Source organism: Lampris incognitus, chromosome 8 (assembly GCF_029633865.1).
Source record: "Lampris incognitus isolate fLamInc1 chromosome 8, fLamInc1.hap2, whole genome shotgun sequence".
In the NCBI taxonomy this organism is placed as follows: Eukaryota; Metazoa; Chordata; class Actinopteri; order Lampriformes; family Lampridae; genus Lampris; species Lampris incognitus.
The window spans coordinates 24,328,895-24,352,905 of NC_079218.1; the positions used below are offsets into that span (position 1 = coordinate 24,328,895).

At 43.2% G+C, this 24,011-nt stretch overlaps 1 protein-coding gene across 1 annotated transcript in view; it reads right to left on the reverse strand.

Annotated features, from left to right (window-relative positions):
* The window catches only part of doc2b (double C2-like domains, beta), a 131,143-nt gene extending 109,376 nt beyond the window's left edge, over positions 1–21,767 (reverse strand). The window contains exon 1 of the mRNA XM_056285263.1: positions 21,437–21,767. Within this exon, the coding sequence (XP_056141238.1) occupies positions 21,437–21,767 (331 nt within the window). The remainder of the gene's footprint in view (positions 1–21,436) is intronic.
* Between the last annotated feature and the right edge of the window lie 2,244 nt (positions 21,768–24,011).

The window sequence follows — 24,011 nt, forward strand, 5'->3', positions numbered from 1 at the left end:
ATCGCTACCCATAAATTGTGCCCCTCCTAATAATAAATAAAAATAACTAAGTTTTCGGGTGCTATTTATGATAATAAAAAAAAGTAAAACGTGAAAAACATAACACATTTAAAAACCAAAAATATTGTCTAAGCGTCAAGCAATCTAAGAAAACTTGCAAATGTTACAAGAGTATTTATTGGCCTTTGGCATGTATTCAGTCAAGACAAGCCTTGACTCCTGCCACCACTGCAGTATGAACCAATGTCCATTCAGATTTTTTTTAGATTGCAGAGAAAAAAAAATTAAAAATGGCAGCTTAAAACCACCCTCATCCTCAATTCCCTCTCCTGACACATGTTCTGTTTATCTTCATATTGCTCAAGTAGTCTTCATGAAGCTAACCGAAGCTTCAAAATAAGCCGGACAATTCTTCTGTTTATAACCTGGTTTTGGTGCTTGTTATAGGGAATGTGGAAGCCAGCTTTTCTGGCTATAAGAATTCATTTAAATCTACTCCATCTATCGCCTCACCTTTCCCATGAAGGTCATGTGTCAGACTAGTGTATCAACAATCCACCTACATACAGGCCAGGGAAATAATTGCAGGTTTTTTTCCATGTGCACTACCCTGAGCTTCACCTTCTGCCCTGATCGTGATGATAATGATAATGATCTACAAGTGCTAGAAACTGATTCTGATGATGATGATGATGGATCAGCATTTTGAACTAAAATATTTCATATTGAAAAGACTCAGCATCACACATACTATAACATCTGACTTTCATGCATTACAGTCACAGACAAGCAAAATTGTTCTAATTGCAGTCACAGAAGCATATGCACTCACCAATGAGTTGAGACTTATCTAGATTACAGTGGTAAAAATCAAACATTTGATATAATCATGGCAGCTCCAACTGGTTGAAAGCCAGATTAGGATGCGAGCGGTGTGAATCATGGCAAAAAATTAGGGCTTTAATCGGCTTTTAAAATTGTCTAGTGTGTTCCTGTCTACAAGGATGTGGAATGAAAATAAATGATAAAGATTTGTATTTTAAAAGCCATTGAGTACTCGCTGCTGAAATGTAAACACCATTGAATTCAGCGAATTGAAATATTTTACCTTGAAAACTATGTATCCAAATTTAGCGGTTTTGAATTCAGCAATCCAGCCTGAATCCTATTCAACCGACTTGAGGCCTATTGGAGCACTGAAATATGTGATTCATTGATGCTCCTAATTGATATGTACATTTTTGCTTTTGTAATTAGGCTGTTTATACCATACACACAGTTTGTAACTATCATTATAAATATCTAGAAATCCATACTTATCCATAACCATGAACCATCTATAACTTAATACCTACACATAATCATTAATACCTTAAACCTAAATTTAACCATCCCTATCTTAATACTTAAACATAATCATATATGTGTATATACATATATAAAAAAAAACTTCCTGCAAGGATTTGAACTATTTATCTCTGGCATGTAGTGCAGCAACTATAATCATTGCATTACAGGGACTGATGAATACATGATTTTCTAACTTGATATCTCATCGGCTCCCCTAAAAGTTTTGATACATATAGCAGAGTAAAGTGCTGTGCTGACCTATGTTTGTCATGTTATTCATGTGGCTTCCAAATTTTGTGTCAAATGATGGTATCCTTAGCCTAAGTCTACTTTTTTATTATACATGAACCGCACAAACTACTCACTGGAGCGCCATTATTCTCCCTGGCCGTGATCCTCATCCTAGGATCATCATCATCGTCGTCATCGGCAGTCACTCGGGGTCAAGTATGACATTCCTCCCTCAGGATCCCGCTGGGTCCTCAGATGGGCGTAGAGGCCAATCCTGGAGCCACATAATGGGAAGGTGCCTGTGTGTGAGAGCTTTTAACGTGCAGTGGCTGATGCACCTGCAGCCACCACATACTCCTTGGCAGGGGGTGGCCAGAGTCCAATGGTATGGGGAACCAAGACGATTGGGAACCACCCTCTGTTGCAGCCTTCATCCGCCTTCACTGCCGTTGGGATCAGGAGACATCATCCCCCATTTTTGCCATTAGGTCTTTGTTGGATCGCGCTTCGTCTGGAACCTCCACCTTGACTTAACCGTCTTGGGTGACCCTACCAGGAGCCAAGCTCCGGTCGGCATAGCTCTTGGGATCATTGGTACATGCAAGCTTCTCGACCATGGCAAGGTGGCGATCCAGGAGAAGTTTCTGGCCTACAGACTGTGCTCTGATAAGCCTCAAGTTAGTCAGATTGCCGTCAGACTCGATTGCTGAATTATCTGTCTTGTCCATGGTATCCCAGATGTTGACAGTTTGAATTTTTTTTTTTTTGTCTGGAATTACTGGATTTGAATTCAACCAAACTAATTTTAGCAATCTGAAATAATGCTCTATTTGAACTTTTTAGACTTGAATATTTGGATCCAAATTCAACCAATTGCATTTCAGCAACTTGAGTGCAGTTTTTTGAACATGCGAAGCTTGAAATTTTGGATTTGAATTTGTAAACACTGGGGGAAAAAACTACTTGAAATCAAGTTTTTGAAACCGCAAGACTTTAAATTTTATTTTTTTAATTTCAAACAGCTCATTTCAAAATCACTTAATTCAGATATATGGTTTCAAAATAAAATATCAATTTTATGAATTTAGTAGTGTTTAAATTTCAATATTAAGTATTCGATGGCTTTTAAGTTTCAAATCTTTACTGGTCTCGTCAGATCCGACTATGGCCGGACTCGATGAAGCAGCAATAATTGGCAACGCTGTCTTCGGGAGGGGGGGCGGAGTCGGCTTGTGTTCGTCACGTGAATGCGTCTCTGTGTGTCGGAAAAAACAGTGGTTCGGCCTGGAGTCGCCTTGTCACGAAAGTGGGGAGGCGGTCTCCTTCGAGACTGCCGGCCGGAGAGATGCAGTTGGCGAACGCATGCAGTACGAGGGTGGGTGTTTGAATTAAAATAGGGATCGATTGGCCACTAAATTGGGAGAAAAAAGGGAAAAATCAAAAATAAATTTAAAAAAAAAAGTTTCAAATCTTTATATTCATTTGCTTCAATACTCCTAAACACCCTGAAATTGCAGCACAGTGAGCTAAATTCAGCCAAACAGCCAGCCAGCTTGGCAGTCTAGCACATACTTATGTTGGGTCCATGTATTTTGTATATATGTACTTATGTTGGGTCCATGTATTTTGTATATATGTACTTATGTTAGGTCCGTGTATTTTGTATATATGTTTTGGGTATAAATTTACCACCAGAGGGATCAAAGAGCAGCCTATAACTGGCAACAGGGCCTGATGAAACTACACTCACATCTATACAAAATGCAGCTCTTCAGAGACTGTGAATCTCTATAGCAAGAATACACACGGGAGATGACCTTGTTGAGAGATGGTGAAATGGAGGCTCAAAACAAAGCAGTGGTGCAGAGCAGACTGACAGTCTGTCAGAGTGCTGTTTTCTTTCATAGGCTTGGTCAATGGAAAAAAAATAGTCCTGTATATCATATGAAGGTAAATATTGTAGCAGACATAGAACAAATCCATGCCTATGTGTTTCTTTTTAAGCTTTTTTTTTTTACTTAGATTATTTTCCAGCACCTTGAACCTTACTTTATCTGCAGTAGATTTTCAGCAGAATTCAGTGGAATGCAAGGGTGAGAGAGAGAACAATATCGGCGCTGCAGTAGGGATATTCGCTATTAATACGGGTTTTGAAGAGAGTTTCATTCATTGTGCAGGTTTGACTTTGTTTGGTACACAATGATTGGACAAATCTATACTCACAGCTCAGAATCCATTCTGTACCAACTGATGTCTTGCGATGACTACACTCTCCACATCAGATTAAACTGGTTAATAGCAGAGATTTAATATTTGGTTGGAGGGGAGAATCAACCAGTTGGTATGTGCTGTATGCACAGGTAATAGCTTGTTCCATTGTCTTGGAGTACATTATACCTCTCAACAGTGATGACATTAATGTCCTAGCGTCAAGGAGGAGAATTGAGTCGTGCCAGTACCGTAATGTGAGTCTGACATTGAGACGGCTGGGTTGGGTACTGTACATTAGGAGATGAAAGAGGCAAAGCTTCTTTTTTACTCTTAGTCACAAACGTCCACTGAGAGCCTGGATGTCTGCATCTAGCAACTACGGGTTGTCTATAACAACTCCTTTTCATTCCTCATTTCCTGTAACTGAAGGAAATGGGCAATTCCATAATTAAGTACCTCTGGTTGAAATTGATATTGATTTCTGCTAATGTGAGGGTTTCAACAATTATTTCTCTTGTTTGTTTAGATTTCCATCACAAACAACAGGGCATTAAAGAGATTTGACTGGTGGGAGAGGTAGAATTTAGAGAGAAAATATTTTGGAGAGTTTTGTTTCCAGCAAATGAAAAATCAAATTATTAGTCCAAATTTAAATTAGTGCAAAAATCCTGTTCATTGTTGAATTAAGAGATTTATATCAGAGAGACTGAGTGGGTGTTAAGTCAAGGTTATTTATATCATCCTCAATCACAGTTACTTTTTCATAGGGCTTTTATATGCCCACAGTGAGCAAACACCCCTAACTGGCTCTGTTCACTCACACCTGGCATTAAGGGCGTTTTCACATCTATAATCCGTTTGCTTTTGTCTGAATCAGTGGACGAGTTGCTACTTTGTTGCATTTTCCCTTTGGTTCGGTTTGGTTTCGCATGGCACAATTTCAAGCAAACCAAAATGTATCAACAAAAGCCATGTGGGAGCTGTTCATTGGTCAGAAATCTCGTGGAGTTGGAAGGCAGAGAGAGGAGTTTGTTTTTCTTCCTGAATATCTATCCAAAATGGACCATCGGCAGAACTGGCATTTCTTCATGATTGCGGTCATTGTTTGGGCCATATCTACTACTACTACTACTACAACTACTACTGCTACTACTACTACCGCTACAACGACTACTTTCGGCTGCTCCCATTACGGGTTGCCACAACAGATCCTCTGTCTCCATTTCTTCCTGTCTTCTGCATCTTCCTCTGTCACACCAGCCACCTGCATGTCCTCCCTCACCACATCCATAAACCTCCTCTTTGGCCTTCCTCTTTTCCTCTTCCCTGGCAGCTCCATATTCAGCATCCTTTTCCGAATATACCCAGCATCTCTCCTCCACACATGTCCAAGCCATCTCAATCTTGCTTTGTCTCCAAGCCGTGCAACCTGAGCGGTCCTGCTAATACTGTTCCTAATCCTGTCCTTCTTCATCACTCCCAATGAAAATCTTAGTATCTTCAACTCTGCCACCTCCAGCTCTGCCTCCTGTCTTTTCATCAGTGCCACTGTCTCCAAACCATATAACATAACTGGTCTCACAACCATCTTGTAAACCTTCCCTTTAACTCTTGCTGGTACGCTTCTGTCGCAAATCACTCCTCTCCACCCACTCCACCCTGCCTGCACTCTCTTCTTCACCTCTTTTTGGCACGCCCCATTACTTTGGACAATTGACCCCAAGTATTTAAACTCATACGCCTTGGTCACTTCTACTCCTTACATCCTCACCATTCCACTGTCCTCCCTCTCATTCATGCATAGGTATTCCGTCTTGTTCCTACTGACTTTCATTCCTCTTCTCTCCAGTGCATACCTTCACCTCTCCAGGCTCTCCTCAACCTACACCCTACTCTCACTACATACAGATCACAATGTCATCCGCAAACATCATAGTCCACGGAGACTCCTAACTGATCTCGTCTGTCAACCTGTCCATTGGAGGTCTAGAAGCTGCAGCCACTCCCCCCATACACATCAATGTGGTGGAAGTGGAGTGTGTTTCCAGCTTTAAATTCCTTGGAGTCCGCATCAGCGAGGAACTTTCCCGGACATCAAACACCCAGGCCCTTGTGAAAAAGGCCCAACAATGCCTGCATTTCCTGAGGAGGCTGAGGAGCGCCTATCTATCCCCCAAAATTCTCACCAACTTCTACCACTGCACCATAGAGAGCATCCTGACCAGCTGCATCTCAGTGTGGTATGGCAACTGCACCTCAGTAGACCAGGAAGCTCTGCAGCGGGTCATCAAGGTTGCCCAGCATATCACCAGGACCCAGCTCCCAGCCATAAAAGACATTTATCACAAATGCTGCCTTCGAAGGGGTCTCAGCATCAGCAGAGATCCCACCCACCCCAACCATGGACTGTTCACCCCCTGCACTCTGAGAGGTGCTACAGGAGCCTAAGAACCTGCGCTACCGGGCTCAAAAACAGCTTCTTTCCACAAGCTGTTGCCCACCTGAACCTGGCTACCCACTGAATGTCTGTAGATATTTTTAAATATTTTGTACTCTTGCTCTTTTTTTAAACTTATTTTTACCTTTTGGTCTTCATGTGTATATCTTATACTGTGTTTGCTGTGTTTGTGTGTGTCTGTCTTGCACTGTTTGGTGAAGCCACAGCCCTCATTTCATTTTTAACATGTGCCTGCACATTGTTTTTAATGACAATAAATTGAATTGAATTGAATTGATCCCCCTAACCTGCTGCACATCCTTCCCATTTCGGTCCCTCTGCCTAGCCAATTGGTACAAGTCATTTTCTCCTTATTGTCTAACCTTTCATACAACTCACCATACATCTTTTCCTTTGCCTTTGTCACCTCTCTCTTCACTTTATGCTGCATCCCCTTGTACTCCTGTATACTTTCTTCATCTCTCTAACTATCCCCCTTCTTCTTTACCAACCTCTTCCTCTGTATACTTTGATGTACTTCCTCATCCCACCACCAAGTCTCCTTGTCTTTCTTCCTCTGTCCTGATGACACACCGAGTACCTTCCTAGCTGTCTCCCCCACTATTTCTGCAGGGGTTGCCCAGCCATCTGGCAATTATTCACTACCACCCAGTGCCTGTCTTAACTCCTCTCTGAACTCCACACAACAGTCTTTCTTCTTCAACATCCACCATTTGATCTTTGGCTCTGCCTTCACTCGCTTCCTCTTCTTGGTCTCCAAAGTCATCCTACAGACCACCATCCGATACTGCCTAGCTACGTTCTCCCCTGTCACCACCTTGCAGTCTCCAATCCCTTTCAGATCCCACCTTCTACATAAGATATAGTCCACCTGTGTGCACTTTCCTCCACTCTTGTACATCACCCTGTGTTCCTCCCTCTTCTTGAAATATGTATTCACCACAGCCGTTTCCATCCTTTTTGCAAAATCCACCACCATCTTTCCTTCCACATTTCTCTCCTTGACACCATACCTACCCATCACCTCCTCATCGCCTCTCCTTCACCAACATGCCCACTGAAGTCTGCTCCAATCACCACTCTCTGCTCCTTGGGTACACTCTCCACCATTTCATCCAACTCACTCCGGAATTTTTCTCTCTCTTCCATCTCACACCCAACTTGCGGGGGCATATGCGCTAATAACATTTATCAATACACCTTCAATTTCCAGCTTCATACTCATCACTCTGTCCGACACTCTTGTCACCTCCAGCACTCTTGACATACTCTTCCTTCAGAATTACCCCTACCCCATTTCTTTTCCCCTTCGTACCATGGTCGAAGAGTTTGAATCCACCACCGATGCTCCTGGCCTTACTCCCCTTCCACCTGGTCTCTTGCACACACAGCATGCCTACCTTTCTTCTTTCCATCATATCAGCCAGTTCTCTCCGTTTACCAGTCATAGTGACAACAATCGTTTGGGCCATATACCAAGCCAAAATAGCAAGCATAATGGCACATTTGAATGCACTTCATTGCAATGTCTAGAGAACAATATGTTGCTTCACATTACGTGAAGAAGACGTGCCGTGTTCAGTCGGCAACTCTATGTTGACAAAGCTCGTCCTCAGCCCATAATGCACAGCGCAGCTGGCGACACTAGCTAATTTAATCCAAAAAATGTGCAATGCTTCCTGCAGTTGGGTAGGATCTAGGTTGGATCACGTTCATACCACGAACAAACCGTACCAGAGTTCATTTGTAACTGGACCGAGACCATCTCTTCAACACCTTCTTGTTCTGGTTGTTTTGGTCTGCATCCAAATGCGATTGCTGTGTTAACAACTGCCTAAACAAACTGCACCAAGGGGGTAAATGCTCCAAGGTTTGATTAAAATGGACCAAACAGCTCAGGTGCGAACGCACGCTAAAATGTATTTTGGATGATCCGATCATCAGTGGACAGCTCTAAGTTCAGGTGTGAATGCAGCCAAGACACATTGAGGACATATTGAGAGCCGATCGCTCAGACCACATTTGGAGGTGGTCTGGGCTGAGCATATGGCCACGTTCTTTTAGCAGTGTGTACGCGAATGTGTCCTGGGCCACATTGAAGGACCACCTACTCAACTGACGTCCTCTGCGTAAGCGGAAGTATATACTCATTCACGTGCCAATGGCACGTGTGAAACAACAAGACGAAGCCACAACAATAGGCAAAATGGATTCTCCTGGATGGAGTACACATGAACGCATTGTCTGATTTCCATTTGGGCTAGTCAATACAGACCCAGTCTGTTTTGTTTTGATTTTGCCCGTGTACTGAGGTCTGTCACATACTTCTCCATTTAATTTCCAGCAGACTAGGCACGGGAAGTTTATTGCTGCCTCTCGCCGGTTAAAAACAACAATGCATTTGGTCTTTGCAAACGGAAATTATGTACGGTTTATTTGCATATAGAGCAGGGAAGTGAGTTCCAATCACAAGTGGTCACTCGAGATGCATGTGGAGACGCATTCTAATGCAGGTGTGAACTGACGTACCTAGAGTTTTCCACCTGTGATTGGATCACCCAAGACAATGTTAATGCCAGGTATGAACAGGGCCTCTGAGACCCTAGATTTAACACTTGACTTGTGAATAATATCATTGATATTTGATTTTTGTCATGACATGACGGGCTGCAAATGCAATGGCTGCATGGTTACAGTCTAATGTTTCAGGTGCTTTGTGTTATATGAACAAAACCTGTCGAGAAAGTATTCATCTGCAGGGGTTTGAATCTGTCAAAACAGATGACACCATGTGCTGTTTCATATATGGACACTTGGATAGGATTCATAATTTGTTATCATCCAAGTAAGAATAACCATCTGTTCTTATTGACATATTCCATACGTATATTTTTTACATGTGCTATTGCATCTACCTGGCTGGATGACAGGGACACATCATGTTTATGCTGGCCCATACGTACCCCTAAGCAGGGGTATGTGTTGTGTGGCACATTCAGTTGGAATCTGTCCCCAGGAGGCCTTGAGCTGGAGAGATGACCTCCCCATTCAGAGAGCAAGGGCTACACTGTTACCCATTTTGTTCCCAAAACAATCCTGTATCATGTCAAATCTACCAATCCACCCAATTACATGTATCATTTGATAGTAGATGGAGGCTTTATAACACACTACACAAGAGTTGTTTTAGCTCAGTAACCCCACGGGGGGGAACAGGCTCTGTAAGCACAGTACAAAGCCAGGAAGAAGTTAAATTTCAACCTAACCTATGTGCAGCTGAAAATGTGCTACCCCAAATTTGTTTCCTATCGTATTTGTTGACCTAAAGGCAAATTCACTCATGTGCTGCAACATATAGCTTGAGCATTTTGTGTAGGGTATGTGGTGCTCCCTTTCTGTCTCTGTACCACTGCATTTTTCAAAGCGTGCACTACATCTGTTCTTTCATTCCATGCGTTCCATCTTTATGAAAAACGTGTTTTCGCATATTAAAAATTCATCATATCAAATAAAGTGGCTTTTGTCATTGTTTTTTTTTCATATATATAAAAGCTGTTCCTTACAGAGTGAAAGAAAAGACTCAGGAAATGCTTTGAAAAATGCAGCTGAGACAGAAAATGAGCACTCCACATGAACCTACAAAACTTGTTTGCTTCAGCATGTGAGCTAATTTTCCAGTCCATAGTTTTGAATGGTGTCCTCAAATTTTGTTTGGCATCACCATTTTTCATGTTTAAGATTGCAAAATTAATTCCATAGTGCAGCTATGATGCAATCCTGACACCCCCTCACCTATCCTTGCTAACTAGTTCTAAATCTGGCAAACCTATACTGCTGTTTGTGGGCTAAACCCACTTTGCCCCAACAAGGAGTCGACTATGCCCCCAATGTCAAATCATAAATAATGAACATAATTAAGTTTACTGATAAGAAGCATGTTATAACACAAAGCAAGAAAACATGCCAACCCTTTGTTTTTGGAATTTTTCCTTTTACTGACAATGTTCTTATGACAGTTGGTTCAACTTGTAGCTTTTGTTTCATGTCAAGAACAATTGGTTCCAACTATCTTGTTTGTTAAAGATCTTAAATTATGTTTACTGATGTTTATGAAACCCCCCCCACCCACCTTTCTCCCCAATTGTACTTGGCCAATTATCCCCACTCTTCCGAGCTGTCCCCGCCACTGCTCCACCTTCTCTGCCAAGTGAAGGGCTGCAAACTACCACGTACCTCCTCCGATACATGTGGAGTCACCAGCCGCTTCTTTTCACCTGACAGAGAGGAGTTTCACCAGGGGGACGTAGCGCGTGGGAGGATCTCACTATTCCTCTCAATTCTCACTCCCCCCTGAACAGGCGCCCCAACCGACCAGAGGAGGCGCTAGTGCAGCGACTAGGACACATACCCACATCTGACTCCCCACCCGTAGACACGGCCAGTTGTGTCTGTAGGGTTGCCCGACCAAACCAAAGGTAACATGGGGATTCGAACCGGCGATCCCTGTGTTGGTAGACAACAGAATAGATGGGCGCACCACCCGAATGCCCATGAAAATATTTTCTTAATCAATGCCCAAGTGTTGCTTACAATATTTGAGTTGACCATGACTATTTTAGTCAGTTGGGTGTTTTTGTATGTTTAGTAGGCTATTATTGATTATCACAGGTTAAATTGTGGCATTACAATGATACCTCATGTAGCCTACACCTTAAATCAAACCATACTTACCAACCTTCCACTGGTCTTGCTACTTGCATTGTTCTTATTATTATTTGTTTTCACCAGAATGTAGGGAGCAAAATCTCTAAAACTCAATTTTTTATGGGGGCAGACCCACAAGACTCAGTTAAATGTTAGTTTGCCCCAGGCTTTCATTGAAAATTCCCCCAATTTTTTTGGGGTCTCAGAGTTGGCAAGGATACTCAAAATATCACCACCTTACATGGGAATTTTTAAAAATTTTCCCATGGAGATGCAGTGAAGCGTTCTGGATATGGTGCAAGGGGAAGTTTATCCAAATAATGTTAAGAAACTGCTCTATACAGTAAATTAGGATGAGTGCTATGCGAGTATAAATCAGCACGGATGAAGATATAAATTATCTGCAACAAGATGCAAATTATGCACCGTATTAAATAAAGTAAGCTGAAAGTACCCCCCCCTTTTTTTTTTTTTTACTTCCCCAGTTGTATCCGGCCAATTACCTCCCTCAAACAAATAAATAAATATGCTCCGAGTCTGATTTGTTGAGTAATTTTCAATTCATCAATATAAGATCTTTTTTTTTTTTGGGGGGGGGGGGGGGTTCCCTGTTTTTCTCCTCAATTTTACCAGTCAATTATCCCACTCTTCCGAGCCGTCCCGGTCGCTGCTCCACCCCCTTTTCTGATCCGGGGAGGGCTGCAAACTACCACACGCTTCCTCCGATACATGTGGAGTCGCCAGTCTCTTCTTTTCCCCTGACATTGGGGAGTTTCACCAGGGGGACGTAGCACGTGGGAGGATCATGCTATTCCCCCCAGTTCCCCCTCCCCCCCAAACAGACGCCCTGACTGACTAGAGGAGACGCTAGTACAGCGACCAGGACACATATCCACATCCAGCTTCCCACCCGCAGACATGGCCAGTTGTGTCTGTAGGGACACCGGGCCATGCTGGAGGTAACACGGGGATTCGAACCGGTGATCCCCATTTTGGTGGGCAATATAATAGACCGCTACGCTACCCGGATGCCCCTGAAAATACTTTTTGACCGCCGTTGACCATTTTGGGATAGGTGAATTAGATTTTGTTAACCATTTCTCCTGCAATCACTTAAGGGTGTATGGGCTTGCAAAAATGCTAAAAGAAGGGGTGCATTGAGAGTATTTGAGATTACTATTACACATTTGTGTGCTGACAGCTCTATGCTGAGTGGACGGCAAATTCATTTCTCAAGTGATGCACACAATGGAGCAATAAATTTTAAAAACAATTTGAAATGAAAATTGATTTCTTTTCACCTTGTTAGCTTATTTCTCCAGACAGATTCCATCTATTCAACAACTTCTGCCAAAAAACCCCAAAAAAACCCTAACATTCTGTCTAATCATCTTGACCTCCTCTAAGCCAAGTTTTCGAGCTTGCACCTCCTTTGGTCAGTCAGGACACCTGTTCAGGGGGGAGGGGGAACTGGGGGGGGGGTAGCTTGATTTTCCCACTCGCTACGTCCCCCTGGCGAAACTCCTCTCTGTCAGGTGAAACGAAGCAGCTGGCAACTCCACATGTATCAGAGGAGGCATGTGGTAGTCTGCAGCCCTCCCCGGATCAGAAGAGGGGGTGGGGCAGCGACCGGGACAACTCGGAAGAGTGGGATAATTGGCCATGTACAATTGGAGATAGAGGGGGAAAAATTTTAAGAAAAAAGAATATAGGGTAATGGTAGCATCCATTTCTCTGTCATTGTAATTTTTTTGTTTGTTATGGCCTGCCCACTTTTATATAACCAGCCAAATCCTGAAGGATGAAATCGCATCCCTCTATACGTTTTGTCCTGCCCGGTGTCCTATACTAAAAATCCTGCTTTACTTGGAAATACATATTACTGAAGTAAGATACACTAAGCTTCAGATATTTACACTACTGTTTCATGACACATTTCATGTTGTCTTTAAAAATGTACTTTCCAGAGATTTAAGAAATCACTTAAAGCATGTTAATATTCCCTATAAATTTAGACACCTACACTAGATATTTTTAAGGGGAAAAAAGTGTAAGTACGTAATTCCAAAGTAATATCTGTTTTACTCAAGCATTTTTTTCCCTAGAGTCATGAGGCTGTTATTTTGAATACTGCACATTTGAATTTTAATCATCAGTGTTTCATCTTTCTTAAATGTATGTATGTGAAGATTTTTTCATTTTGATTTTTCTTCTAAGCCCTAACATATTTTCATTTGAACCCTCTTAGGAGATTAGATTCTCCAAGTATGGCTTCAGGCAAAAAGCTTTGTTTGGTACATCAGTCCTCTTTCGGTGATGATGTAAGGTGTTTTTCATGAAAACATACCTTCTCTGTTTTTTCCTCACCCATAGTAGTAATTTAGAGACTGAAATAGCACCATGAAGAAGGTCCAAATGGTTTTTGAGGAAGAGGGAGTTCCGCTGAAAATGGATTGCTCTTATGTGTTCCTATAGGCCCATGTATGGTTCAAAGAATTACTCAAGCAGTGCTGCTTTTGTGGCTGTGCCAAAAGCAATAGACTCTTGAATCTTTATGTAAGCTCCTACAGTTCCTGGATATCATAGTGTACTTCAATAGAGGCACAGTATGCATGCTAACTATGCTTTGAATACTTAACATTTCAAATGAAGTATCACTTGCTGACATGAGTGGTGTTCAACAGACATCTGCAATATTCTTGCACTTTCGCTTTGATTGTGCCACCCAGTTTTGTGAGGAAGGGACTTGGCTATTAAATTCGGAAGGGGCTGCTAAGACTGCGAAATAGGATTTATGTACGTCCAAATGAAATAAGAGTTAAAGTGCAAGACAGACAGAAATTGATTTGGAGAAATGTCTTGATGCATGCTCAATGATTCAGGTAAAAAAATCAAAGAAGGTTGAATCAGTTCATTTGGATACAATGTTTATTGATGTTTATTGTCAAATATATCCAGATGAACTGATTCAACCTTCTTTGAACAACAAAAAACCTAAACCCTTTGGTGATTAAAATTACACACTTCATTAATCATGTATGAGCTACAGATATGCTTAGTGTAATATGGCCATGTCGATACCAGCAAATTCTCTTTCAGCATATCATAGGGCAAATTTTCTTCATAAACTCACTTAATAATTGTTTTTTCTCCAAATCATCAAAGAAGGTTGAATCAGTTCATCTGGATAAAATGTCTATTGACAATAAATCTCAGTGAACTTATTCAGATGAACTGATTCAACCTTCTTTGATTTTCTTATCTGGATTATTGAGCATGCATCAAGATGTTTTTTGTTGTTGTTTTTTGCCATGAACATGGTGCTTTTCTGGGCGGCACGGTGGTGCAGTGGTTAGCGCAGTCGCCTCACAGCATGATGGTCCTGGGTTTGAAACCTGGGGTTGTCCAACCTTGGGGATCATCCCGGGTCATCCTGTGTGGAGTTTGCATGTTCTCCCTGTGTCTGCGTGGGTTTCCTGCGGGTGCTCTGGTTTCCTCCCACAGTCCAAAGACATGTAGGTCAGGTGAATCAGCCGTACTAAGTTGTCCCTAAGTGTGAATGTATCGGCCCTGTGATGGCCTGGCAGCCTGTCCAGGGTGTCTCCCCGCCTGCCACCCATTGATTTCTGGGATAGGCTCCAGCATCCCGCGACCCTGATTGGGATAAGCAGCTTGGATGGATGGATGGATGGATCGATGATGCTTTTCCATTGGTTTGTTACTGTAATGGTTTTATTTTCAAATGATTGCCTTTTCCCTGGTTTTAGATGTTAAAAAAAGAAAGAAAAAGAAATGTTGCTCTCTAGAATCCACAGCTCAGCTGAAATTTTCCAAGCAGAAGCTATGTATTTGACTGGCCTTACAGAGTGAATGTAGTTGAACACGGACACCAAGGAATTTAGGCAACATGTGAGAGCATGGGGATGTTTGTCTTAGACAGGAAAGATACCACAGAGCAGATTCTATCCACATGTCGCTTAAGTACCATTCTACCCATACAAAGACTATGTCAGGTTGTTTTAACATTTAATCCCTGAAATGCACTAGTCACTAAAATCAGGCCAGCAGCAAGCAGCTAGCTTCCAGAGTAACCAGTCATGTCATTCATGATGCTTTTGGTGTCGGTGCAGCGTGACATGCTGAACAAGCATATTGGCAACCCAATGTCATTCTATTTTTGATGCCCTCATATGATGAAGCCAAATCAATGTGTGTGTGTGTGTGTGTGTGTGTGTGTGTCTTGGTATGATTGTAGCATTCTCTGTTTACCCCATAGTAAAGAGACAACATATATTTTCTCCCTCCAAGTGACTGTGCGATGTGGTAACTTATTTGTTGACCTTATCACCCAGGCAATCAGTTTTGCCAACTTAAGGAAATACAAATGTTTTCAGCTCAAAGAATGTAAAAAAAAAAAGGTTTACTACCTCCTTACACACTTCCTAGGACAGCTCTGTCCTAATTGATGGTACAGATGCTGGAATGACTGTGTCATATTGAAGCTTGCTGATGCACAATGGAGGCAAGATGACAAAATTGCAAACAGACTGACCCCAAGAACAACGAATCCACTTGACAGACAAGGAGGGAAACACAAAGAAAAAAATAAAAATAAAATAAATCCAGAGGTCTCCCTGGAGAATCCTCACGGTTGGCAAGTATTGTTGCAGGAGTGCTGCTCTCACAACGAAGCACCAGCTCTTCAAATTGAAATCACACTTCTTACGTTGATGCCTGACATCTTTGGCTTGATCTGTTTGCAGCAGGACTGCATTTCTCATGAGGGTTAACCATTCTGTGGGAGAAAGGGATGAAGGTATGTGTGATGAACCTCAGTCACACATGCCTGAACTCTGATGTACTGTTCCAGTACCTCACTTTGCTAGCAGCACAAAATCTCCCCCGCGGTCTGCTTGTGGAGGCGACTTCTCTTGATCCTCCACACCAAACATTCAAACCTTCCCTGTCAGGAACAGCCCAACTCTCTTGATAATATTAATATCTCTGCCTCTCCCCTGTACAAAACAGCTCTCAGCCTTTCAAACTCATGGACTGAGAAAGGCAGGCACGTCCACCGTCAACAGAGCAGCTGGACTTCAGACCGTAGGATTTGCTGCTGGATGATATATCAACACTCCAGGTGGGATGGGGATGGCTGGCCAGCTGGGGCTGCTGGAAATGGCAAGGGCCGTTGCCCATCAGCAATTGCTCAGTACTTTCCTCATTTGCCACAGGCAGAGTGACGTCTTCTCCTGGCCCCATTGTCCGAGCCAATAGTCTTCTTCCGGAGAGCCTTCCAGTCAGCAGGTCTGTGTCTCTTTCCCGTGCCAGAGTACCTGTATGGGGCACCACTGTGGCAAACCTCAGCCGCGACCAGGGTTCTTTGGCACAGAGACATGAACACAGATGGTTGATATGTAGGCACAGCAGTCCATATTTTAAAACCACAAGCACTAAAAACACCAGATACAATAGTTGCAAGACTAAAAACAGATGTCCATTAAAAAGCATTTTGTTGAGGAGACAGCTAAATGGATTTGCATCCCCACTGTCTTGTGCTCTCTCCCTGGCTCTGGTGTGTGTTTTTGTTGGGGTGAAGCCATGTTTAAACCAGTCTCAAGCAAATTACGCTAACTCGAGACAGGTGCAACTGCACCCTATAAACTATGGTTTGACATCAAAGAAGGCAGCTCAGACACTAAAATCTGAGTTCAAGGAGGCGGGGCTAAGTTATGAGAGGACTGAGGTGTAACACCAAGATTTTGGAAGTATATGACCAGCTATGAGGGAAATAGAAGATACAGGGGGACATCTGAGGCAGGTAGGCCACAGAGGAAGAGGAACGAAAGAGGAGCAAAAGGAGGCCCTTGACTGTGTCCAGCTGGTAACCAGTCACCTGTAAACTTATTCTTAAACTCGAGTCATATACATAGTCATATACATCGTATACACAACTATATGTAAATTTAAGCTAAAGCCTTATAATACAGTGGCTTTGAGGCACCATCGAAACAGGAGCCCACATATCAACAACACCAATGCCAAATGAATCTGTGTAATAGCTAGCATTATCATTACATAATGTGCTTTCTGGGGTAGAGGAAGGACAGAGGCCGTCTTTGTGTGTGATAAAACCGTACTGCTGGTGACTTAAAATATTAAATGGTCATAGGAGGAAAGCACCCACCCTTTATATCAAATTATATGAGCAGATTGAGAATATGCCCACATTTGATGCAGGGCTTGTCGCAGGAAATATACAGTAGGATACTACAGTGAGTCATTTCTACCAGATAACAGCTTGCGGATAGACTTTTAATAGGATTTTGCTGTGCTGGACAGAGTCGCAGATGAAGTCACAGTTTATATCAACCTGGGTTTTATGGAACATGAGGGAAGTTTTCAAGTGGAACTTGAGCTTGCGGGTTTGCAAAAGTCTGAAAATGGTTTTCAGACAATGGATGGCTTTCCATGATGTTCCTTCACCTCTATTCTTGAATGATTCCATATATTATTTGATATTGCACCAGTTCTCTTTGATAACATTGGCCATTTTTCTTTGCTTCACTAATAGATGCTTTACATTCTTTATACCTCGCCTGTTTCAAGACACCCACCACATCTTCCATCAGGCACAAAAATCACTAGTGTTTGTTTGTTTGTTTGTTTGTTTTTTTGTTTTCTTCTATGCCTCAGGGGCAAAGTAAAATTCTCTGGTTTACTACCACTTGAAAGAAAGAGAAGCACTACCAAAGCAGTGCCTGTCAGAGGAGCACTGTAAGCATGCCACCAACACTGCTCCCATGGACCTTGTCCTGTCAACATAGTATATGTCTGTAAGGCTTATCTCATAACAACACAAGAGTCTGGTCTGTAATGTGGACACACCAACTATTTACTGACGCCGTGGTGTGGGCCTTTACACCCGCCATTTGGAGTGCTTAATTGAAGTGGCAGAGATCTGGATATCCAATTGGTTTTGATTACCCTCCTCGTGGGGAAGCGGGACACTTGGTGGGTGATGCACTTTTCCATTTCAATTAAAATCAAGGTGAGTCACAATGAATCAGAAACTGCTGCTATGCAGATTAGCAAGCAAGAAGCTAGCAGGGGGCGGAGGTGTCCCTGTGTGATTTGGTACATAAGGGAGAAGATTCCCACTGCCAAGCCCTGAGGAGGAATTGCAGATATTGGATCAGCTCCCACAAGACTACATGCAACCAATTTGGGGCAGTGGTGCCTCGTCTAAATCATAAACAACAGGAAGCGGCGGTTCCTTTGTCTTCAGATGTGGTAGTTGAGGTGTAAGAAAAAGTCCACACTTCCATACTAATACTATAGGTAGTCCCTGGCAGAAATAGAAATTTAAATTAAATGGCCTCTCAGCATTCCATTACATAAGATTTTATTCTGACAGATGGAAGCTTCTCTAGTGAGAGGGATAATTTACTTTGCATTATCTTGGAGGGCAACATCCTTTTATTAGCAGAACATCATCATGAGTATGTTTTAGCAAGAAAAAAATTAAGATTGAAAAGAAACCACTTCAGGTGATTCAATAGAATATGACAGGTTTTACACAAGAAAGTTTGCATAATGTAATGTACTGGCAGGAAATTTTCTGTTCGTTACTCATTCTTACATGCTCGTTACTTTGCAAAGCAGTACATGGAGCTGTTATATGGGAGACATGACAACACTGACAACAGCTGGCAGCTTTTATAAAATGCTTGTCCTTATTTCAATTGTCGTTTAGAAAGTCTTTCCACATTTTCTATTATGGAAGGATCTGTAATAACATATAAGCCTGTGTCTATCATTCCACTTCACAAAGCACACTTATCTGATTCTCTGGCAATAGTTTGTTTGCTGCATGGAGGAGGGAGCAGTGAGCTCAGCCTCCCCTGGTAAACTCCCATGGCATGTGCAGTGTGGCTTGGGATCAGTATGGATGTTGCATCAGACCCAAACAACCACTTGTTTTGGGGTTTTTTGCCATCTTATTTTTATGGCGTCTACCTGCATTAGACATGTTGACGTCGTAGGTGAGCCTTCTGTTACGGGGGGGGATAATGATAAACGGGCAGATGACTCAGTAATTTAGCAGCTCAACCAGCGCTTTTATTTGCAATTATTTGCAGCAGTGAACACACTGGTAGCGGTTCTTCTCTCACTGACTCGTTGGCCTTTCAGTTTGGGTTCTTGTAGTGACTTTGCAGAGGCAGTTATACTGCATCACCAATGGCTCTTCAGAATCATTAAGGCGACACTCTTGCAAATGTTTTGTTTTTTTACTTCCAGCTGTTTAATTTGTAGGGGGTTATAGAGAGGAGCTAATGTCGGGGGTTGTATAAAACTGCAGCACAATTCAGGCTGGTCTGAAACCTTGGGGGGGAAAATTACCAGCTTTATATTATGTCTATGAATGTTCTCATTCATCCAGGTCATGGTTATCCAAAGGAGTTGATTCAAGTGCAACTAGCTTGGTCTAGTCAGAAAGGCACGAACTGAGGAAACCTCTTGGATGAGAGGTGAAACGTCTTCATGGATATATACCAAGTCCAGCTTTATATTATATTACCTTATATACTCTAAATACCTGCAATAACAAGTTGGTTTGTTGCTTGGAATTCCACCGCTTCTTACTTGTAATATAAAGATATCTCAGGGAAACAATGAAACATAAATACTGACAAAATTGGTGAATGATTCCAAAAGCAACTAAGTTTAGCTCCTGATTGTGGATTTGGTTGAAGCAGTATGCTATTTGGTTTGAGAGTGTCTCTCTGTAATTGATTATATTAACTCCCATGCACACTCTATGTTGCACCACTAGCACACGTTAAAGCCCTTTGATATGGTTGCTGTCAGTGAAAAAAAAAATACTTTGGCAAAAGCATATTCGGACACAATAGGATGACCCCCCCCCCCCAATGGTTCATTATATAACTGGCAGGGTCTCTCATTCACACAATAATCAGGGAAAACTGCCGTACATTGGGAGCGTGTAACCCTCTGTTCCCTTTTTCCACTCGGTGAACGCCTGGTTGCCTGCACGAGGTCATAGAGCAACATCTGCCAGGCAAGACCTGCCCGTTCTGCTCTCTACCATCCCCCAGTCCAGTTCTGGATTAGGGCTGCCCTAAACCCTTGTGCATGTCTCTCTTCACGGATTAACTCTTTAGAGAAGCTGCACTGCTGTCACACATTAGCCTGCGATCACAAGCCCCTTTTGCACATAACACTGAGGTTTATAGCTGCAGTGAGGGTTAAACCTGATCCCAAATACAATTCGTGGCATTGCCAAAGTGTTTGTGTACCATATCACCGACATATCGTTCAGCATGAGCTGTTGTGGCAACAAACAGGCAGCATGACGAGTAACCATGGAGAAATCTCGCTTTATCTCTGACTTGTTGGCTAACAAATGTCCTTCACATGACACGGTTTCATTGGGGTTCCACTACTCATGACACCCTGCCATCAGATTGAAGGAACGACAGATAGCGAAAGGATATGAGTGTTCACTCGATGATCGACACAGGTATGAAAATACACTCTCTGTCAGTGGCTTGGCAACGGATACACAGAGACACTCACAGACAACCACTTGCCCGTGGATACTCCCAGACAAGACATACACGTGCACGGACGCACATAAACATACACATGACTTAAACAGAGATGCCAACTTCTCCGTCAAGCCACCGCCTCTGTGTGTGGAAGTAAACACCCTCTGTTTCTAGGGACTCAACAATGCCACTTACGGATGAAATTGTCCGCCAAGTGAAAGCCTGCTGCTTCTAATTCTAAGCACCACAAAGAAGCCATGAATCACACAGGCTGGTGCAGCTGATCGACAGTACATACCAATCTACCTGTAGACACTGGACGTATAAAAATGCACAAGGACACACACACACACACACACACACATGCACACGTACAGGAATGGACATGAACACATAAAGAAATACACATTGCAGTATTTGCTCAGGGAAAATGGCACTTTTCATCTCTGTTAGAATAGATCAGTGGGGAGAGAGGAGGAGGAGGAGGGGAGATATAGTCTTCTAGCGGCAACAGCAGCAACAGTTGGCTGTCGACAGTCAGAGAGTTAGCTGCATCACAGATACACGCAAAAATACATGGATGCGCGTGCGCACACATGCACTTACACACGCACACACAACATACACATAAACCTAGCAGCTCGAGAGGAAAAGAGATGTTAGAGGGAATAGAGGGAAGAAAAGGTGAGCCACAAAGCCATGCTGCCGTAGGGATGCCTGGCAACCGGAGGTAAAAATGGAGATGCAGTAATAAGCGAAAGGCAGAGAAAAATGGGGGGTGGGGGGGCAATAAAAGCAACAACCTCACAGACCATAAAGACACCAGATGAACATTTATCAAAGAAAGGAGAGACCACATACGCCGAGGTATTGGGTAAAAGGTGTGAGTCGCAGGGGAAGGATCACTTACTGGATTCATCTGAGTCATAGCCTTCCACGTCAGGTTCCTCATCCTTCCTTGTGGCCTGCGGGGAGGCGGAGGCACCAGCACAACCCCGGTCTGGGTTGTCCCCGTTGGAGCAGGCCGGGTCACTTTGGGCCGTGCCACTGGCGGTGGAGAGGGCGGAGCGCTGGGGGCTGGCCTGGCTCACCTGTGAGGTTGCAACAGGGGGGAGACCCCGCGGGTAGCGGGGAAAGTAGTCGGAGATCTGCTTGATGGGCTGGATGGGCCCGGGGCACACGTCAATGGCCATGTGCTCCTGGATGCTGATGGTGGGTTTCTCGCCTTTGCGTTGTGTCATGCATGCGGTCCCCCCTCCTGGAGCGTCCCTGTCCCACCAAGAACAAAAAACAAAAACAAACTACTAACAAAACAAAATGGGAAAAAAAAGAAAAAAGAACAGATCCCCCCCCCTCCCTACCTTCCCCCCTTTTCTGAAGGAAGTAGGTGTTGTTTCGGGTCCTGAGGGTGAATAGTGTCCAGGTGCCCTGTGGACTCCGCTGCACTGGTCTTACATGGAGAGCTGTGGCCGCTTGCTACGTCTGGTGCTCCACTCAGACCATGCTGTCTGACAGCCTCACACTCTACCCACTATCTGCCCGTGTGCTCCGCTGTGCTCCACCTCCTATCGCTCTCCCTCCCTCCCTCTCTCTCTCTCTCCTATACCCCACACCCTGCCCACGGCTGCGCCTATCTGAAAGAGAGTGGTCTGAGGGAGAGTGTAAGGGAGAAGAAAGAGATTAGAGAGGAAAAGGCGGGGGTGGGGTGGGGGGATCAGCTGATGTCACTGCTTAGCAACAAAGCGGTAAACAGGAACCGTCGGCTGAGGTACTTAATTATGATATTAACCCCCATCCAGCTGTCAATGGGAGAGGAAATCCGTCGCCACGCCATGTGCGTGTGTGCATCTGCGTGTGAATGTCGTTGCGCGCGAGTATGTCTCTTTCTGCACGTGTGGTTGACTGTCTCTGTTGTGTGTAGCCTCGGCACCATGATACTGCTGACAACCCTGAATCTATGCAGAGGGTTTTGATTTCTGATTGACATTCATGATTTTCTATGGGAATGCGCTAAGTGCAAGTAATGGCTCGGCTGATGTGCCATCCATCGTTCCTGCATCACACACGGACTTTTCTTACTTCACACCTACATGCACGCGAACCCACACCAACAAACACACACACACACACACACACACACACACACACACACACACACACACACACACACACACACACACACACACACACACACACACATACATACACTTTGTCTAAGTCCTACGTGCTTATCTAATGTTTTAGACATAGACCTACTACCTCCACCACTCTTATCTACCACTTCTTTGCCCAAAGCCATTCATTTTTTTGTTATTCACTTGTGACTGGTATTTAAATAATTCAATACTATGCACTCTTTCAAGTTAATGTTTCCAGCAATTCCTGTGGTACACCTCAGAAAAAAAAAAACATAATAAAATGTCAAATTTCAAGAGACAAGAGTCATAAATCACTCCGGGCTTTTTACACACATGGGTGGGATGGATGTGTTTTTCAGTCTCCTGACAGCTTTGGGGCAGAATATACCTTCACCAGTCTGAACGTTCTCTCACTCATTGTAAATGTGTGCTTTTACAGAGGAAGAGCATGATATGTTTGTGAGTCATGTGCAGCGAGAGAGCAAGTGGTGAAACAAGTCAACAGTAGAAAAACAAGCCGGGGAACCATGAAACCATTGCTACGATAAATTCCCGAAGCAACAAGTGGTAAACAACTGAGCATCGGCATCACAATTATACAGAGGTGAGAAGTGATGACACTAGTTGGCTGCCCTGGAAAGAGGATGTTTGTACATCCGTCTGTGCATTCTGGAGGTAGAATTGTGTCTTATTCTTTTCAAAGATTTTCATTCGGCAGGGGAGCTTTTCTGAGTGTTTAAAATTGATTGTACGGCACCTTGGTGATTTGCAGTTTTGGCTCACGGCAAGAGACTCCGGGGTTCATAGCTAGCCCTTGTGTCTAGAATTTGCTTATCCACCCCGTCTTCTCTGAGTTCTACCCCTCCGTAGCTCAGAGACAGACCTGCTAGGTGAATCAGAGAAACTAAACTGGTCGTAGGTATGAGAGGAGTGTGAGTGATCAGCTGTGATCATTTGGCAATCCTTCCATGCGTCTCTCTTCTTTTTGCACAGTGCATACTCAGATAACTTCAGCTCTTGCATCCCTGACTTGGATGTAAGGTGGTTCAGGAATGAAGGAATATTTCACATCCTCTGCGATTCCCTTTTTTCAAGCCACTAAAGCAATGACAACACTGTCAGAGCAATCCTATGTGATTGATTAGTAAAATAATTAAATTTCCCTGCCCAGGTTCTAAGCTCTGGCACCGCCTGAAAAAAAAGAAAAGGAGACATTGCTGTGATTTAGGGTTTAATTAGGTGCATTTAATGAAAGGATACCAGGAGCAAATCTCATTAATTTTCTCCGAACTTTTTAAAAGGACTCAGGGGTAAGTGGTCAGCTGATTTCCTTAAAAATTATTTTCG